General features: G+C 60.3%; 2 protein-coding genes across 2 annotated transcripts in view; one reads left to right on the top strand and one right to left on the bottom strand.

The window, feature by feature from the left end:
* Positions 1-49: 49 nt before the first annotated feature.
* RFC5 (replication factor C subunit 5) lies at positions 50-3408 on the bottom strand (the record flags this gene model as incomplete). Its single annotated transcript, XM_080628363.1, has 11 exons — positions 50-689; positions 856-910; positions 993-1070; positions 1282-1411; positions 1513-1594; positions 2194-2353; positions 2451-2524; positions 2829-2908; positions 3001-3137; positions 3217-3281; positions 3368-3408. 11 exons carry the CDS (start codon positions 3406-3408, stop codon positions 593-595), a joined length of 999 nt encoding a protein of 332 aa, XP_080484489.1. The 3' UTR covers positions 50-592.
* Positions 3409-7090: 3682 nt separating this feature from the next.
* KSR2 (kinase suppressor of ras 2) overlaps positions 7091-17682 on the top strand; it is a gene marked incomplete at both ends in the record, with an annotated part of 76480 nt that continues 65888 nt past the window's right edge. Inside the window, 3 exons of the mRNA XM_080628544.1 lie at positions 7091-7267; positions 13883-14023; positions 14902-15052. Coding sequence (XP_080484670.1) covers positions 7091-7267; positions 13883-14023; positions 14902-15052 — 469 coding nt within the window. The remainder of the gene's footprint in view (positions 7268-13882; positions 14024-14901; positions 15053-17682) is intronic.

The raw sequence follows: 17682 nt of genomic DNA, 5'->3' as shown, positions 1-17682 counted from the left end.
TGGCTGTGGAGCTGCAGTGGGTGCTTGCCCAGCTCTGCAGTGCAGCAGGTTCAGAGCTGGGTGCTGGGAGGGCTCACTCCAACGCAGCCCCCAGCTCCCATTGCCGCTGTTTGTCTGCGCTGGAGCTTGGTGGGATTGATCCGTGGGTGAGCCAGAGGCTGTGACCCAGCTGGATAAGGCAGGGAATGGCTGTAGCCTGAGCAGCACGTCAAGGGATGGGCTTGGAGCAAGCTGCTCTAGTGGAAGGTGTCCCTGCCTGTGGCAGGGGTTGGAACTCTGCCCTACAAGGAAGGGAGGCTGGGCAGGAGGGTGACACAGCCAGACTTCAGCCAGGGTGGGCGAGGCACCTTTGCACTGGGGCAGGGTGTGAGCCTCAACCACCTCCTTCAGGAGGGAAAAGAAGAGACAAGTGCAGCCTGATGCGCTTTAGAGGTATCTCTATTTCCTGATGCACTTAGGGATGACGCTGCCTGGCTCCTGCAGCCTGGCTGTGGGCTGGAGCTTGGAAACGGGAAGTGCAAAGTGTCAGGGCATGGAGCCCACGATCCCTTCCACCTTCTGCTGATGCAAGGAAGGATCCACCTGGCAGGACTCAGGCTTCGGCCACGATCAGGTCCCTGGTGCACTGGAAAGCCGCAATGAGGGAGCTCAGCTGGATCTTCTCACTGGTCCCAGCAGCCAGCCGGTACCTGCAGCAGGGGCAAGGGCAGGTCTGGGTGCTGACACCAGCATCCTCATCCCACCAAGCGACAGGCAGGACCCAGTGTGGTAGCGGTGACCCCTATGGGGTGGGTGCAGTTGCAGCCCCCCAGCGATGGGGTTTGGGGGCAAGGAATGGGGCTGAGCTGCACTTACTCAATATCTGCCATTTTGATCAGCAGCTGGATGCGCACCGAGGGTGGGAAATCCACTGTGGAGAGGAGGAGATGGCACATGTCACACTGCAGGGACACAGGGTTGTCCCTCACGGGGTCAGCCCCACCAGCCCCTACCTCTGTGCACAAAGAGATGGATCTCGGTGAGGATGTCCTGCAGGGCCAAGCCCTTCAGTGTCTTCAGCTCCATGATTCCTGAGGTGGGAGCGAGTGAAGGGTTTCATGCAGGCTTTGCCCCACTGTGAGATCCCACTGCTCATCCTCACCACAGCCCCAAGGACCCTCCCCATGGAGCAGCACCCCCCTACCCAGCCGGAGCAGGAGGTCCCAGGATGGGAAGTGCCAGCAAAGAGGAGGATGTATTAGCAGGGATCAAAGCCCGCGGCCAGGGGAGGGGAAAGGATACTGTGATAGGCGGTGGAGAAGTCCTGGTTCAGCATCCAGTCGAGGATGTTGGCGATGTCAGACTCGAGGGGGTGCCCCGTGCATGTGTAGACGTTCTCCCCCGTCACCTTCCCAAAGGCCATGGTGGTGCTCTGAGGAAGAGGAGGGTGAAGGAAGGACGAAGAGCTTGGACCTTGCTCTGCTGACCCCTCCAGCTCCCATGAGGAGAAAGAGGCTGTGGCCGTGTCCATACCTGCAGGATATTGAGGGCTCTGCGCATGTCACCGCTCGAGAGGGTCACCAGAGCCTTCATCCCATCCTCCGTCACATCCACCCTGGAAAACAAGACCTGGTGCTGCCAGCAGGAAATGCAACCGTGTAAATGGGGCCCTCAGTGACAGGGGATAGTGGTGGGTTTGGCACTGCTGGGGAATGGTTGGACTTGATGAGCTAAAAGGGCTTTTCCAACCTGGTTGATTCTATGGTTCTGTTGAGGCTCTTCAGCCTGGAGAAGCTGGTTGGAGACCTCAGAGCAGCTTCCAGTGTCTGAAGGGGGCTACAAGGATGCTGGAGAGGGGCTCTCCATAAGGGACTGGAGCAATAGGACAAGGGGTGATGGGTTCAAACTGAAACAGGGCAAGTTCAGGTTGGAGATAAGGCAGAAGCTCTTCCCTGTGAGGGTGCTGAGGCGCTGGCCCAGGGTGCCCAGAGAAGCTGTGGCTGCCCCATCCCTGGCAGTGTTCAAGGCCAGGTTGGACACAGGGGCTTGGAGCAAGCTGCTCCAGTGGAAGGTGTCCCTGCCTGTGGCAGGGGTTGGAGCTGGAGGAGCTTTAAGGTCCCTTCCAACCCAAACCAGGCTGGGATTCTATGGAAAACCAATCCCGCTGCTCCTCCCAGTGTCGAGACACAGGGATAAAGGGGATCCCGGGCTCACCCCTCCTCCTGTATGACGTGTTGGAGCCGGGGCACCATGAGCTCCGGGGTGAGGGGCCCGAAGCGGAAGCGCGTGCAGCGGGACTGCAGCGCCGGGATGATCTTGGACAGGTAATTGCAGATGAGGCAAAAGCGGGTGTTTTCGGTGAACTTCTCGATCACTGCAAAGAGGAGGGAGGAGAAGCAGGTCCTTGTCTGCCTCCCGGCCAGGCTGGGACTGAGGGGTGTCAATGGCAGTGGGTCCCCCATGCCCCTCACCTCGCCTCAGGGCATTCTGAGCATCCTGGGTCATGGCGTCGGCCTCATCCAGAATGACCAGCTTGAAGCCTTTCCTTAAAAAAAAGGGGGAAAAGGGAATGGGTTTGGTCCTGGCTGTGGCCTGGTGCTGGAGAAACGGGAGTGTGGGATGCTATTCCCAGCCTGACCCCCATGGATGCTTCAGGGGAACCCTCCTTAACCTTCATCCTCATCCACCCTCATCCTCCCTGCTCATTGGGCATCCCTGGCTCCTTCCCACCTGCTCCCACCCCAAGCCCACTTCCCAAGCCAAGCGCCGGGGCAGGCTGTGTTGTTGGGGGGGTGATGATGGGATGGGGAACTCTGGGAAGCTTTGGGAAGCACAGACCCACCACTTACTTAAAGATGGTCCTGGTGCTTGCAAAGCTCAGGATGGGCCCTCGGACGATGTCAATACCCCGGTCATCAGAGGCGTTGAGCTGGAGGGAGGAGGCAGCATGGATCCGTATCCCTTCCCGAGGATGCTCCCGGGGGTGGCGGGACCCCGTTATCCCATCCCATTCCCACTCACCTCCAACACCATGGAGCCAAACTCGCGCTCCCGGTAGAGCTGCTTGGCGCAGGCGAGGATGGTGGATGTTTTACCGGTACCGGGGGGGCCATAAAGGAGGAGATGCGGGAGCCGGTCCTCGCTGATGAACCGCTGCACTGGAGCGGGGAGAACAGCGGGGTTGGGGGGTGCCCGGTACCGGGGGGGTGTCGGTGGTTACCGGAGGGGGGTGTTTACCGGTGCTGAGGATATCGCGATGCGACACCAGCTCCGACAGCGCCTGCGGCCGGTACTTCTCCACCCTGCACCGGGAGAGGAGGGGGTCAGCCGGGGGTCATCGCGGGGGTCACCCCCGCCCCTCTCCGTTCCCGCCGCCCCGCTCCGGTACCGATCGTACCATGGCAAGTTCCCGCCGCCCGCCCGCGCCATGGCGCGCCGCCTCGCGAGAGCGCGGGAGAGGGGCGTGGCTTGGCCACGGAGGCGGGGACTGATTGGCCCAGGAGACCGATTGGGGGCGTGGTTTGCGCCTTGGGGGTGTGGCCAGGGGCGGTTTGGTGGGGAGCCCGGCACCAGCGGGTGTGCGCATGGGTTTAGCGGGAGCGGGGGGCTGGCGCTGCCCAAAGCAAAGTGGGGTTTGGGGAGGGAACAGCGTTGGGAGCTGCTGAAGCCCAGTTCCGGATATGCTTTTAGCAGGCTGAGGGGCTGGCGTTGCCCAAAGCAAGGCGGTGGTTGTGGCTCTGAGGGGAGCGTAGCGTTGGGAATTGCTAAGGTGAAGTTCTGGGGATGCTCTTGGGGTGAGCTTGGTGCTGGGTGTTGCTAAGCAAGGTGGCAGGCATGGTTTTGGGGAGAGAACGGCGCTGGGAGCTGCTAAGGAAGGTTGCAGGCATGGTTTTGGGGGGCACACAGTGCCGGGTCCCTATGGGTGAGGGGGGCACCCGTCGGTCTCAGGCTGAGGCTGATGCAGCAGCTCCAGGGGCTGGATGTGGGGGAGATCCGCTATGGTTCTCTGAGTGCAATGGGAACAGAGAATGCCAGAGGTGTCCGTGGGGATGGGAACACCTTTATCCCTGTTCCTGCCGCTTCCCGGTGCGCGAGGACAGCCCCAAGATCTGCAGGTCTCTGGTTCCTGGTGGCTAACTCAAGAACCAGCTCTGCCTTCTGTCCCTCACTGCCCAGGTGGCTCCTGGCTATTCCCAGAGGTGCCGGGTGCCAGCGTGGCCTCCAAGGAAAGAGCTATTTCAGGCTGGGCTTTGGGAAACAGTTGGAATCTCCTTAGAAAAGGGGGAAAATCACCCAAGTTTGCTGGTGTGGATGATGCTTCTTGGAGGGAGAAAGGAAAGCTGGTGGCAGCGAGAGGCTCTGGCTTGGAGAGCACAGGGAGATGATGGGGAGCATCCATAGGGAAGTCGAGGGGATGGGGAATGTATTGGGGAGGCAAAAATAAATCATGGAGAAATCCAACTGGGAATCAAGCCAAATCAACTGGGAGTAAACATCAAGAAAAGGGGAAAACAGCAAGAACTCCAGGTCGAATCCTACAGGATCCCAAAGAGCTGCCAGAGGGAAAATGCTGTTCCAGGTTTCTGTTCCCCCCGCAGGGAAGGCAGGAGCTGGAGGCTGAGCTCCGTGGCCTCAGCCGTCCCTCTGGGCACAGCGCAGCAGTGGCAGATGGCATTCCTGACCGCAGGAACAGGTCCTTCCCGAGCTCCTGGGAACCAGCTGGGAGCTGCGACCTGGAGCCGTGACCAGCATCGGCTTCTGGGTGTAACGGGTCCGGAGCTGCTGTTCTCTGCCTGCGCCTGCTGCAGGATCTTCTCCTTCCAAAGGGATTTCCCCAGGTGTTTCCTTGCTTCCCCCTGTGTCCCGTCGTTAAGAAATCTTGAGCTCCAGACCAGGAAAAGCCTTCAGAAGAGGCAGGTTTGTGGCCGGTGCACTCAGATCCATGGGGACGTTCTCACGGCTGATTTCAGCTCTTTAGAGTCGTGGAATCATGGAATGGTTTTGGTTGGAAGGGACCTTAAAGCCCATCCAGCTCCAACCCCTGCCACGGGCAGGGACCCCTTCCACTGGAGCAGCTTGCTCCAAGCCCCTGTGTCCAGCCTGGCCTTTGATGGATAAAGCTGTTGGGGGGTGGCTCGTGTTGTCCATGGACTGGGATGGGTCCGTCAGCTGGGAACAAAGTCAAATCAACAGGGAATAAAGTCAAACCCCTGAAACCAAGGAGGTGATTGGTGGGGGGAGGAATGGGGAATGGTTTGGGAATGGGGCAGGTTTCGTCCTGGCTCTGTCTTTCCCCAGGGACTGCTGGGCTCATTGGCCTGGCTTGGCCATTCTGGGCTGGCTCTGGGTATCTCTTGTAGATATATAGCTAAAAAGGATGTAAATATATGTTTCTGTGTGTATAAACACATATGTGCATTAAATGCATCATATACATACACCAAGCCCCAGTGAATCTTCTCCAGGGGCTGGCAGGGGGAAAGGTTCTTTCCCAAGGGAATGTCTTCAGCTCAGGGGTGTCAATTCCTGCACCCCCTTTCTTCTACTCCCTGGGGCTGGGCTGAACCCCCAAATACCTGCCTGTACTAGAGAGAAGTGGGGTTCACCCCCTGTGTGTGTGGTCAGTGCTTTTGCAGCGGCTCTGGCCACTGTGGAATGGGGATCCCAGGATGTACGTGGGGCTGGAAGGTGTTTTTGGCTTCTACCCATCAACCTGAGTGTGAGCGTGGGGCCATCACCGTGGCCTCTGGGTAGGAAGGGGTGTTGGGGTGCACCCTGCCACTGCATACTTGGCTTTCCCTGCATCCCGCTGCAGGTTTCCATCCTGCCTGCCCCCCTGCTCATTCCCTTCTCCACTGGGGACTCCCTTGGGGTCCATAGGGTGAAGCAGGATTTGGCCTGGCCCTGGGCAGAGGGGCTGCAGTCGGGGCTGGGGGCAGTTCGCTGTTGCACCTCAATACAGCTTCCTTAGGCTGGGGGGGGTGCACATCCCCTGTACCCCCCTGCTGCTGCTCCTGCCCTGCACATAGCACAGCTAGGCCAGGGACCCCAACTGATGCAGGGACCCCCATTGCAGCTGCATCCCCAATGCACCAGGGCCACCCCCATTGCACCAGGGTCCCCCATTACCTCAGGCCCCCCAAATTGCCCCAGCCCTCCCCCAGTGCAGAAGAGTCCCTCCCCTCCCCATCACCCCTGCTTTCCACATTGACCAGGGACTCCAGTTGCCCCCCCCGTGCAGCAGGACCCCCATTGCACCTGCCCCCCCCTCCATTGCAGGAGCCCCCCGTGGTGCTCCCCCCTGGTGGTTGGTGGGGCTGGTACGAGGTGGCAGAGGGATGGGGTTGGAGATGGGATAGGAAGGGATGGGATGTGATATGATGGGGGTGGGATGCAATGAGGTGGGATATGGATATGATAGGATGGGGGGGAATGAGGATGGAGATAGGAATAGGGATGGGATGGGATGGCATATGGGGATGGGATGCAATGAGATGGAATGGGATATGGATGTGATGGAATTGGGGGGGATGAGGATGAAGATGGGAATAGGGATGTGATGGGATGGGATGCAATGAGATGGGATGCAGGGGATGTGGATGGAGATGGGAATAGGGATGGAATGGGATGGGATGCAATGAGGTGGGATGGGATATGGATGTGATGGGAGGGGGGGGATGAGAATGGAGATGGGAATAGGGATGTAATGTGATGGGATGCAATGAGATGGGATGGGATATGGATGTGATGGGATGAGGGGGATGAGGATGAAGATGGGAATAGGGATGTGATGGGATGGGATGCAATGAGACAGGATGGGATATGGATGTGATGGGGATGGGGGGGGTTTACCTCTCGGAGCGGCGCGCAGCGAGCGCGGCCCCGCGGTACCGGAGCGCGCCGCCCCCGCCCCCGCCCCGCCGCGCCCGGTGTGCGGGGGGGGGGGGGGGGCAGGCGGCGGCGCTGACGCTCGGTGGGCACCGCACCGCGATGCTGCGGGCCGCGGCGGAGCGGGGCTGAGCGGCCGGGGGGGGGGGGGGGGGCGGGGAGCGGCGGGGCGGCGGCGGGTGGAGGGGAGGGGAGGAGGGGAGGGGGGGGGGCGCGGCGAGCGATGGATGAGGACAACATGACGAGGAGCGAGGAGCAGCAGCTGAGTCTGCAGAAGGCGCTGCAGCAGTGCGAGCTGGTCCAGAACATGATCGACATCAGCATCTCCAACCTGGAGGGGCTCCGCACCAAGTGCGCCGCCTCCAACGACCTCACGCAGAAGGAGATCCGCACCCTGGAGGTAGGGGCCTGACGACCCCCCCTTCCCCTCCATCTCAACCAACAAACCAACACCCCCCCCCCCCCCCCCCCCGGGCCGCGCCGGTTCCCCCGCGGCGCTGCGGAGCGCCCGAGTGAGGCTGCGCGCTCTGCGGGTGGCCCCGCACCGCCGAACCCTCCTGCCGGGGCTGCCCGGAGGGGTCCGGCCCGGCCCCGGCCCCGCAGCATCGCCTCCGGCTCCACCGCATCGCCCCCGGCCCCGCCGCATCCCTCCCGCCCGGCTGCATCCCCCCCGGCGCGGCCGCATCCCTCCTCCAGGCTCCTGCTCCAGCCCACTGCATCCCTCCGGCCCGGCTGCGTCGCTCCCAGTGGGACTGGGATCGCACCTCCCCACCAGGCTGCATCCCCCCTGGCCGCATCCCTGCCACTGCGCTGCATCTCTTTGGCCCACCGGCAGCTCTTCTGCTGTGCTCCGGTCCTCCGGCCTGGCTGTATCCATGAGGCTCCTACTTCCCTTCCTATCCCTTCCCACTGGCAGCATCCCCTCCAGCCCACCTGCATCCATCCCTCCCACCAGCAGCATCCCCCTGGCCTGGCCACATCCTTCTCCCTGTTATTCCAACCTCCTGAGCAGGCTGCATCCCCTTGCTGGGATGAAGGCCAGTATCTTCATCCCTGATTCCTCCTCTATGGTACCCAAACCCTCTGGCCTATCCAGACAGTGGGAAGAGCTCCAGTGGGAAGGGGAGCCTTCACCAAGCCATGCTGCCGTGCCAAGGGGAGCACCAGCTGGATTTATTGATGTTTCATAGGTGGGCAATACACATCTAAGCAAAAGCTGCCGAGCAGGGCCCCGTCTGTTAGGAAGATATAGGAAGACATCCCCCTTTGGAGCATGCCAGGCCCCAGCTGGGGATGGATTTGGGGTTCATTAGGAGGTTGTTGGGCTGGGATGGATGGGATGGTGTGGGCAGGTTGGGATGCTTGGAGACAGAGTGTGGCCAGGAGGGTGCTGTGACCCCGTCCATGGGGCTGTGCTGGTGTGGAGGTGGCTGACGTGGAGCCGGGGCTGTGGGTGGAAGGATTGCAGAGCCTGGCCCTGCTCAGGCCTTTGGGATGGTGCTTTGGATCCTGGGAACTCGCACTGGGAACACCAGTGTAGCTGCTCTGCCGGGTGCCTTTTGGCTCTGGACCATGTCCCAAGTGTCCAAAGGCTCCCGAAGGTCTCGAGTGCTGTGGGATTGAGCTGGGCATTCCCATGTGGCTGCTGTGCCCCTTGTGTGGGGTACCCTGGGGTTGGGAGGCAGCTCCCGCTCTTCATCCCTGGCACTGATTTGTGCTGTGCTCCCACACTGATCCTGCCATCACCCCTCCTTGATCCGAGCCCTGCCTCATCCCAGCTCTCCATGTGAAGGGCTGGTGGTCCATGTGTGGCCCAGGAGCAACCTCAGAGGAGGGACAGGGATGCGGGGATGGAGCAGCAGCGGTTTTGGGGTCTGTGTGTGACTTTGTGGGGAGCAGACAGGCTCCAAACCCTACCAGAAGAGCTGATGCGTGGCAGCGCAGGGCTACAGAAGTTTATCCCATGTGGGGTTTATCTCACATGGAGTTTATCCCACGTGGAGCGACGGCCTCGTTAGGGTCAGGATGGTGATGAGTTATTGCCTCTGGATCTGAGGGATGCTCAGGAGTGTGGTGAAGCATCCTGGTGGATGTTCCTTCCCAGCATCCAGCATCCTGCTGTCGCTGGGGCAGCTCAGCCTGGCAGGTTCATAGTTGGCTGGGGGGATTCCACCCCATAAATCCCTTGTGCTCGCAGGGAAGCATCTGTCCAGCCCTATGGATTGTGCTGCTCCTGCTGTGGGGAGCCCAAGCATCCCATTCCCTAAAACACGCCCAAAACCAGGTTCCTGCTGCGTGTCTCATCTATGGGCATCCCAGTCGATGCTCATCCGTGTCTTTCAGCACAGGGTGATTCCCGAGGTGAATCCAGGGCCAGATTCCCGATGCCGGCACATCGGTGTGGGACTGGCTCCCGCTGGTATTGTCCTGGGTTGCCGCCAGCATAAGTAGGAGCTGAGCCTGGCCCTGAGTCCCACTGCCACCAGCGTGTCCCAAGGACGTGATGCAGGGACCTGCTCGGCACCTCTTCCCTTCCCATCTGGCAACAGCAGAGCAGGGCTGGGCACCAGCAAGGCCAAGGGGATGGTTGCTGGGACACGAGCTTGAAATGACATGGGTGAATCCATGGTTTTTGGTTAATCCTCATATGCTACAGCCTGATTTTGATGAATTAATGGTGGTGTTTTCCTGTTTTTCTTCTTTAAACCACTCTAAGCTGCAAGCGAGTTCCTATCCTTTGTGTGTTGTGGTTGTGCTGGGAGCTGGACACAGCATCCTGTGGTGCAGCATCCTTCCTTTGGGATGGGTACCGCTGCATCCTGCGGTGCAGCATCCTTCCTTTGGGATGGGTACCACTGCATCCTATGGTGCAGCATCCTTCTTTTGGGATGGGTACCACTGCATCCTGTGGTGCAGCATCCTTCCTTTGGGATGGGTACCACTGCATCCTATGGTGCAGCATCCTTCCTTTGGGATGGGTACCACTGCATCCTGCGGTGCAGCATTCTTCCTTTGGGATGGGTATCACTGGCTGCAGCTGGGATTCTGTGGCACTTCTCAGGGCTGGAAGAATTTTGGGTCTTGGTTGTAGCTTGAGATGGGCTTCAGTGGGTACCAAGGCAGTGGCTGTGATCAAACACCAGCTAACACCACCTGGGCTGTTTGTGCTGTTCTTTGTGTTACCCCCATCCCATTTAAAAGCATGGATTGGGACTCCAAGGATAACCTCAGAATCAGCGGTTCCCCCTCCCCATGGTACCATGCTCCTGCTGGGAAAGTAGAACCATCCTGGGATGCTTTTGGCTGCTGCTTGAACGTGCGGGTGAGGATGGGAAGAGGCACCTGGGGAAGAGCTGTAGCCAAAGGAGATGCTGCCTCAGCGCTGGGATTTTCCCTGCCTGGGTGTGTGGAATCTCTGGTGCCTGATAGCATGGGTGAGCACAGCACGTTTCTCCCTGGGCTGTATCCCCCTGGAGAGCCTGGCACCTTCAGGATGCTGGGCTGAGCCATCTTGGCCTCTGTACTCCCAGAGAGAGCCCCAGGGACCATTTAGCAGTGCTTGGAATAAATGATGTGCAGAGCCAGAGATGGCGTGTGAGCCCTGAGAGGGAAAACAGAACCGGGTCCAGGAATTCCCCAGCCCCGGCTGCTCCAGGTGTCTCTGGAATAATGAGCCCCCTGGTAGGAGTCAGGGAAGAGTCACTCTGGTGTGGCTGTGGCTGTGGAAAAGCTGGGAATAACTGGAGGTGCAGAGCACGAGAGCATCAGACACGGGCATGAGCTGATCCCACCATAGAGTCCCAGCCTGGTTTGGGTTGGAAGGGGCCTTAAAGCTCCTCCAGCTCCAACCCCTGCCACGGGCAGGGACCCCTTCCACTGGAGCAGCTTGCTCCAAGCCCCTGTGTCCAGCCTGGCCTTGAACACTGCCAGGGATGGGGCAGCCACAGCTTCTCTGGGCACCCTGGGCCAGCGCCTCAGCACCCTCACAGGGAAGAGCTTCTGCCTAAGAGCTCATCTCAGTCTCCCCTCTGGCAGGTTAAAGCCATTCCCCTTGGCCTGTCCCTACAGGCCCTTGTCCAAAGCCCCTCTCCAGGTTTCCTGTAGCCCCTTTAGGCACTGGAGCTGCTCTCAGGTCTCCCCTTCAGGAGCCTTCTCTTCTCCAGGCTGCCCCAGCCCAGCTCTCTCAGCCTGGCTCCAGAGCAGAGCTGCTCCAGCCCTCGCAGCATCCCCATGGCCTCCTCTGGCCTCGCTCTCCCTCCTGTGCTGCTGCCCCAGAGCTGCAGGGGGGCTCTCACCGAGCTGGGGTCCCCCCCGGCTCCCGGTGCTGGTGGCTCATTCCCAGGTTAATCCTCACCTCGTGCTCCCGCAGATGGATTTTCCGCTGCCTCTCCCCGGTCTCCAGGCTCGGAGCCGTCTCCATCCCGGTTGACGTCAGGCGGGTGCCGGGTGCCGGGGGTGCAGCACCCGCTGCTCCTTGGAGACCGTCTGTTTGCTCCCGTGCCCGGTGCTTGGTGTTGGGACCGGGGCGGGGGGGAGGAAACCCTGCCCGGGGCGATGGGAATAGGCTGGAATTCCCCATTGGGTTTGCATGGGGACACGGGGGGCTCCAGCCCCTCGCCTCGCTGGGGTCACCCGAGGATGCAGGAGAGGACATGGAGTGGGACAGCAGGGTCCTGATGGGTCCTTGTTCTATATCTGGAGGTCTCTGCCTGAGGGAGGAGTTGGGGGACTCCTCAGTGTGGCCAAGGGGAAGGGGCTGCTGGTGTTTTACCCTCTTCTGATAGAGCATTGCACCCTCAAACCGAGCCCCAGCTTCAGAGGAACGAATATGGCCCCCCCCAGCATCATTCCCAGTTGGACCAGCAGCGCATCCCCCACACAGCATCATCATCTGTGCTGTTTGGACTCCAAACCCTCTGCTTGCCCCCCCCAACCCCCCAGTCCCAGCACCCCAGGATATCCCACTACCCTTTTCCATATGGATAAACTGAGGCAGGGAATGGCTTGTGAGAGTTGTGCCCAGCAGGAACACAAAGCAGGACCTGGCCTTTGCAGCAGGGCCATGTTTAGCACATTGACTCAATCTCCATCCCATGCAGGGAGGGCTGAGCTCAGGATGAGAGCATCTCCAGAGCCATGGGATGGGGCTGTCCCCATGGCACGGGGCCATCTCCATCACTTCCCTTTCCAGCCCCATCGGTGGAGCTTTTGGCTAACCAAGAAGTGGTTTTGGACTTACAGGGGCTGCTTTTCTTCCCCATGGACCAAAGCCTGGAGATCACATCTGTGTCCTCGTTTGCCCTAACGATGGCCCCTCCTGTCTCTCAAGGGCTGGGGGGAGTGAACTTCCCCACCTGGAGCTGGGAATTAAAGCACCTCCACTTCCCATCCCTCCTTTCCATTTCCCGTTAAGTCTCTCTATGTGGTGGTGGTGGGGGACTGCCTGGTCCCCAGCTCTGTCCCAGGACCCTGATTTTAGCACTAAAGAGGCTTTTGTGGCTCAGGCATTGCCTTTGCTTCCCCCTGGGCTCTCAGCTTGTGGTGGGGGCTGGAGGAGCTGGTGGACAACGGGAGTGGAGGAGCTTTAAGCTCCCTTCCAACCCAAACCAGGCTGGGATTCAAGGTGCCTGCTGCTGTTTCCTCTCCAAGGCCTGGGGTTTAGGACGCGTGGTTGGGGCTGACCCTGAATCCCCTGGATGCTCTGTGTCAGGACATTGATTTTCCTTAAGCAACTGGAGCTGGCTGCTGGTCAGGGTGCTGCTGATGCTGCCCAGCCATGGGGCTCCCTGGGCATCCCCTTGGCTCTATTTTGGGTGTTAATAATCAGTATTTAAGCTCTACAGCTGTTATCCAGGCTGGGGCTTGGGACAAGCTGCATGGTCGGGTGTCTGGATGGCGGTGGTGATGCTGGCGATGGTGATGCTGGCAGGACACTGTGGTTGGTGCTCACTGGTTGCAAGGGGATGGGGACGAGCAGCCTCTTCTGTTTCCCCCAAGCAGCGCAGTGGGTCTGGTTTTACTTGTTTTATGTGTCTATGGGTGCATCCAGCTCACCCCAACCACCACGGATGGGTGCAGGGGGCTGATTCCTCCCCCCTCTGCTCACATGCATCTCATCGCACCAAGCCCCATGCCCATCGCTGCTGGTACCTTTGTGGGTACCACCAAGGGAAGGGACTGGGAGCAATGGAGATGCTCCCCCAAACCCTTCCATGGGGTTTCTCCCTTTGTCTATTCCAAACCATCGCATACTTTGCCATCTGTTTTGGGGCTGGGCAGGGGCACAGCACCATCTAGTGCTGCCGCTGGCAGGGAATCACCCGGCTGGAAATCCAGGAGGAGGAAATCCCAGCAGGATTCCAAGCCTGGCACTGCTCTATATCCCTGGGGAAGGAGGCCGGTTGCCCTGTGTCAGGCTGTGGTTGCCAATGCAGCATCTTTGGCCTCACTGTGGTGATGCGGACGGTTGGAGGAGGGATGGGACCATTGCCAAGCACAAGGGGACTGATGGTGATGAGGATGGTGGAGGAAGAAGGGCTGGGGCAGATATGGGGGGAATAAGGAGCAAAACACCTATATCCCAGCCTTGGGTCTGTGTGTGCTCCCAAGGTGGGATGCTTGGGGGTCCCTTTGCATGGAGCCTGGGTGAATGGGAGGGGAGTGTGTCCTTTGGGTGCTGTGAGGGGTGGTGTTCGTGTCTGTATCCCCCATCCTCTCTGCTTTGGGGGGTTGAAGGATGTGCATCCCCCAAGCAGGACCACAGCATTGGAGCACCCTGGGCTGATAACAGAGCTGAGAAAGGGCTTTCTGGGGAGGGAAATGCTCCCTTTGGACACCCAGCTTGATGCTAAAGGGGCCCTTGACTTCGCAGCAGGTAACAGGGGGTGTCTGAGGACTGGATGGGCTGCGAGTGCCCCAGGAACGGGGCAGAGCCTGTGCTCCCCCTCCTGCATCCCCATCCCGCTGCGGGGGCCGTGGCAGGGGGGTCCCATGGGGCTTCCACCCTCTCTTCCAGAGCAAGCTGGTCAAGTACTTCAGCCGGCAGCTGTCCTGCAAGAGGAAGGTGGCCCTGCAGGAGCGCAATGCCAAGCTGGAGGGCTTCCCCCAGCTCCTGCACTGGTTCCGCATCGTCGACATGCGCAAGGAGGTGATGGAGGTGAGGGCCCTGCCGCGGATGTGGGTACCGGGCGCCTCCAGGGGTGCTTCATCCAGGGGGTCCTTGAGCAGAGCCAGGCAAAGGGGGGAGCTTTGTCCATGATGGAGCCTGGTTTGAAGCCTTGTGCTTGGGCCTTGGCGCGGGCTGGGGCATCGGAATGGAGGAAGGAGATGGTTTCACTGCATGGGAGATGCTGCAGGTCCATGGTGGGATGAGACTCTAGGGCCACCCCACAGCTCTCCTCCAGTGAGGGCACCCCATTGGTGTTCCCATTGAAGGACATGGGTGCCGCGGGGACAGTGTGGGTGCTGCTTCTCCTTCTCAGTGAGGACCTCCGATGTCCCTGTCACAGTGTAGTGATGGCATGGGCAGGTCACAGCATCCTGCTGCTGCATCCGGGGCTCATGTAGGTGATGGGGGAGAGCAAGGGGGTGGCACCCAGAGGTGATCCCATAACAGCCTGGGGACAGGGTTGCACAGTGTGCCCGCATGTCCTGGTGTTGAGCTGGGTCTGGATGTGCCTGAGACCATGCAAAAGCTGAGGACCAAGTGGTGCCTTTTGGGCTTTAGAATCACAGAATCCCAGCCTGGTTTGGGTTGGAAGGGACCTTAAAACTCAGCCAGTTCCAACCGCTGCCATGGGCAGGGACACCTTCCACTAGAGCAGGTTGTGTCCAGCCTGGCCTTGAACACTGCCAGGGATGGGGCAGCCAGAACTTCCTTGGGTTTTCCTGTAGATTGAGATGGAAAATGAATGCTTTTGGGTCTGGGACCCAAACGGGGTTTCTCCTCTGCATGCCCTGAGATGCTGGGTTAGAGGATGCTCCAGGGGGGTTTATTCCTCCTTCCTCACTCCTGCCCCTGTTCCTCCCTGTCAGGAGATCACCCCGGGGCAGCTGAGCCTGGAGGAGCTGCTGGACATGACCGACGACCAGGTCTGTGCCACCGTGGAGAAGTTTGGGGCCAACAGTGAGGAATGCGCCCGCCTGAACGCTTCCCTCTCCTGCCTCCGCAGCGTCCACAAGTCCGGTGAGTCAGGCACCCTGGTACCCTCCGTGGGTCCCTGGGAGCTGGCACCATCCTGGTGCGGTGGCACTGGAGGGGGGGAGCGTGGCTGCAGTGCATTGGAGGTGTTTGCAGGGTCTTCTCCATGGATGCAGAGCTCCTGCATCCCTGCGGGATGGCTGGGTACCACTGCCAGAGGGGACATCGTTGGTCCGGTTCATCCCTGTGGCTTGGGGATGCCTCTCTTCCCTAGGCATGATGAGTTCATAGAATCATGGTTTGGGTTGAAGAGATCTTAAAGTTCATCCAGTCCCAACCCCTGCCACGGGCAGGGACCCCTTCCACTGGAGCAGCTTGCTCCAAGCCCCTGTGTCCAACCTGGCCTTGAGCACTGCCAGGGATGGGGCAGCCACAGCTTCTCTGGGCACCCTGGGCCAGCGCCTCAGCACCCTCACAGGGAAGAGCTTCTGCCTAAGAGCTCATCCCAACGGGTCACTTCTCTGAGGGGAGGTTTTGCCCCGATGCTCCTTATGGGCCCCCCCGACCGCTGTTCCTTGTAGGAGCACAGCCGGTGCTGTGGGTGCCGGCGGGTGCTGGGGGTGCGGAGCGTGCTGCGTGTGCGGGCTCTGTGTCCCCGGGCGGTGGCAGCAGAGCTCTGCGCTGGGGATGCTGCTGCAGCGCTATCGGATGCTGTGGATGCTCCCGCTCGGAGGGAGCAGCGCGGGGCTGGAGCAGCGGTTCCATGGGGAAGGGGCGAGCGGTGCCTGTGCAGGACCCGGCTCTGCCGGCTCCTTGTCCCGTCCCAGCTGGGCTGTGCTGGGCCAAGAGGTCCCTTCCCTGGGTGGCTGTTGACAGGTTGGGGTGAGCTGCGGGCTCTTCTTTACTTGTGCCCCCCAAGGAGAGGCCCAGCCTCACCTCTCTGTGTGTGATGGGGACCATATCCTGCTGGTATCATGCTCATCCTTGCTGCTCATCCCGTGCTTTGGTGCTTGCCTGGGCGAGTGCTGCCAGCACAGGGTGCAATGGCAGGTAACATATGGGTATGTGGGGAATGGGCATTCCCTTCTGGAGCAGATGGGGGAATGGTGAACCCCAGTTCCCAGTCTAATCCCCCCTATTGTCCGCTTCCCAAGAGCTCCCCTCCTGCTCCTGGATGATGGCCTTGGGCTGGTTTCGCTGTGGTCCCTGTGGTCTGGCAGTGAGTCTGGCCATGACCCTTCTGTAGAAGGAGCCCGGTCCTGGGGGTGTGGGGGCCTCAGACCCCTCTGCCTGGCTCCTGTCTCCTTGCAATAGATGCAGCTGCATTGGGATTTGCAGGTTCAGAGCAGCCCTGGTGATGCGATGCGAAGTGGATGCGACGAGGGGCAGCTCCTGGGGACCAGCAATGTCTTCCCCATTACCATTGGCACAACACGGCCCAGGTCCTGCCCTGGAGGGGACTTGGCCATACCCACCCATTGTGGTTACTGCAGTTCCTCTGTGCTTCCTCATGGCACGGTGTGGCAGTGCCAGCCTGTGCCGGGGGTGGTGGCAGAGGGTCCCCGTGCTGGAGCAGCGATGGCTGAACCCAGCCTGACATTTCCTATGGAGCACGAGTGCCTCCACGCTCCTTAACTCCCTAAATCCGGCTCCCAGCTGTGCTCTGCCCTCCTTCCCTTTGGCATTTTCACTAAGTCTCTCTGCTATTTGAGGAAGGGCATCAGCGCTCCCTCAGCCTGCTCTTTGTTTAAACACCTTTGACTTCTAAAGACCATCGCAAACAAATCCTGCTTTGCTCTCTGTGCCGGCTGCATCCCCCTTCCTGCCCCTCCGCTTGCTCAACCATGGGAATTCCCCCCCTGTGCTTTGGAAAACCCACGTGAGCCTTTGGAGCAGCTGCAGTGGAGGTGCTGAAGCATCTTCTGCTCCTCTGGTGGCTTCAGAGCTGGGGGTACCACGGGGCTGTGGGATGCTCGCTGCTCCATTGGCGTTTTAATGGGGCAAGTAATGGGGCTGCCAGCCCCCATGGTGGGACGTGGCTGGGTGGCCCATTGGGTCCCTGCAGGAGGGAGCTTGCTGCTATCCAGGCAAAACGCCTTCCCCAGCGCTCCATTTAACTCCATCCATCACCGTGCTGCGTGCTGGGATGTGTGGGGAGGGCTTGTTTGGTGCCTCTGGCGCCGCAGGGATGCTGCGGTGGCTGTTCCTGCTCTGCAGTGGTCCATGGTGTTTCCAGCTGATGTGGGTCCTGCTGGGGACAGGGAAGGGACTGGCAGATGGGATGCAGGAGCTTGAGGAGACCAAACCTCCCTGACATTCCAGAGGGTTTGGGTGCAGAAAGCTCCATCCGGGTTGCCAGATGGTCTCCTTGTGTCCCGCTTGGCACCGCTGCATGGTCCCTGCCTCTGTGCTGGTGTTTCCCTGCATGGCAGGGCCTTTGCGTGGTCAAATGGCCCCATCTCAGCAGTCCCCCTGCTTTTTGCCATCTGGAAGAGAGGGAGCACGGTCCCTGCCCTGCTTCTGAGGGTGGTGGTATTCCTGCCTGGGACGGGGTGAGGTTGGGTAGTGGGATCAGATCATCCCATCCATGATGGGGATGAGGCACCATGGTCCAGGCAGCGCATCATGGTGGGCTGCAGGGATGGGGAACGGGCAGGACGCTTGTAGTGTGTTCG

The sequence above is a fragment of the Psittacula echo genome (assembly GCF_963264785.1).
Source record: "Psittacula echo genome assembly, chromosome: 13".
NCBI classification, from domain to species: Eukaryota; Metazoa; Chordata; class Aves; order Psittaciformes; family Psittacidae; genus Psittacula; species Psittacula echo.
This window is presented reverse-complemented; position numbering and strand designations above follow the sequence as displayed.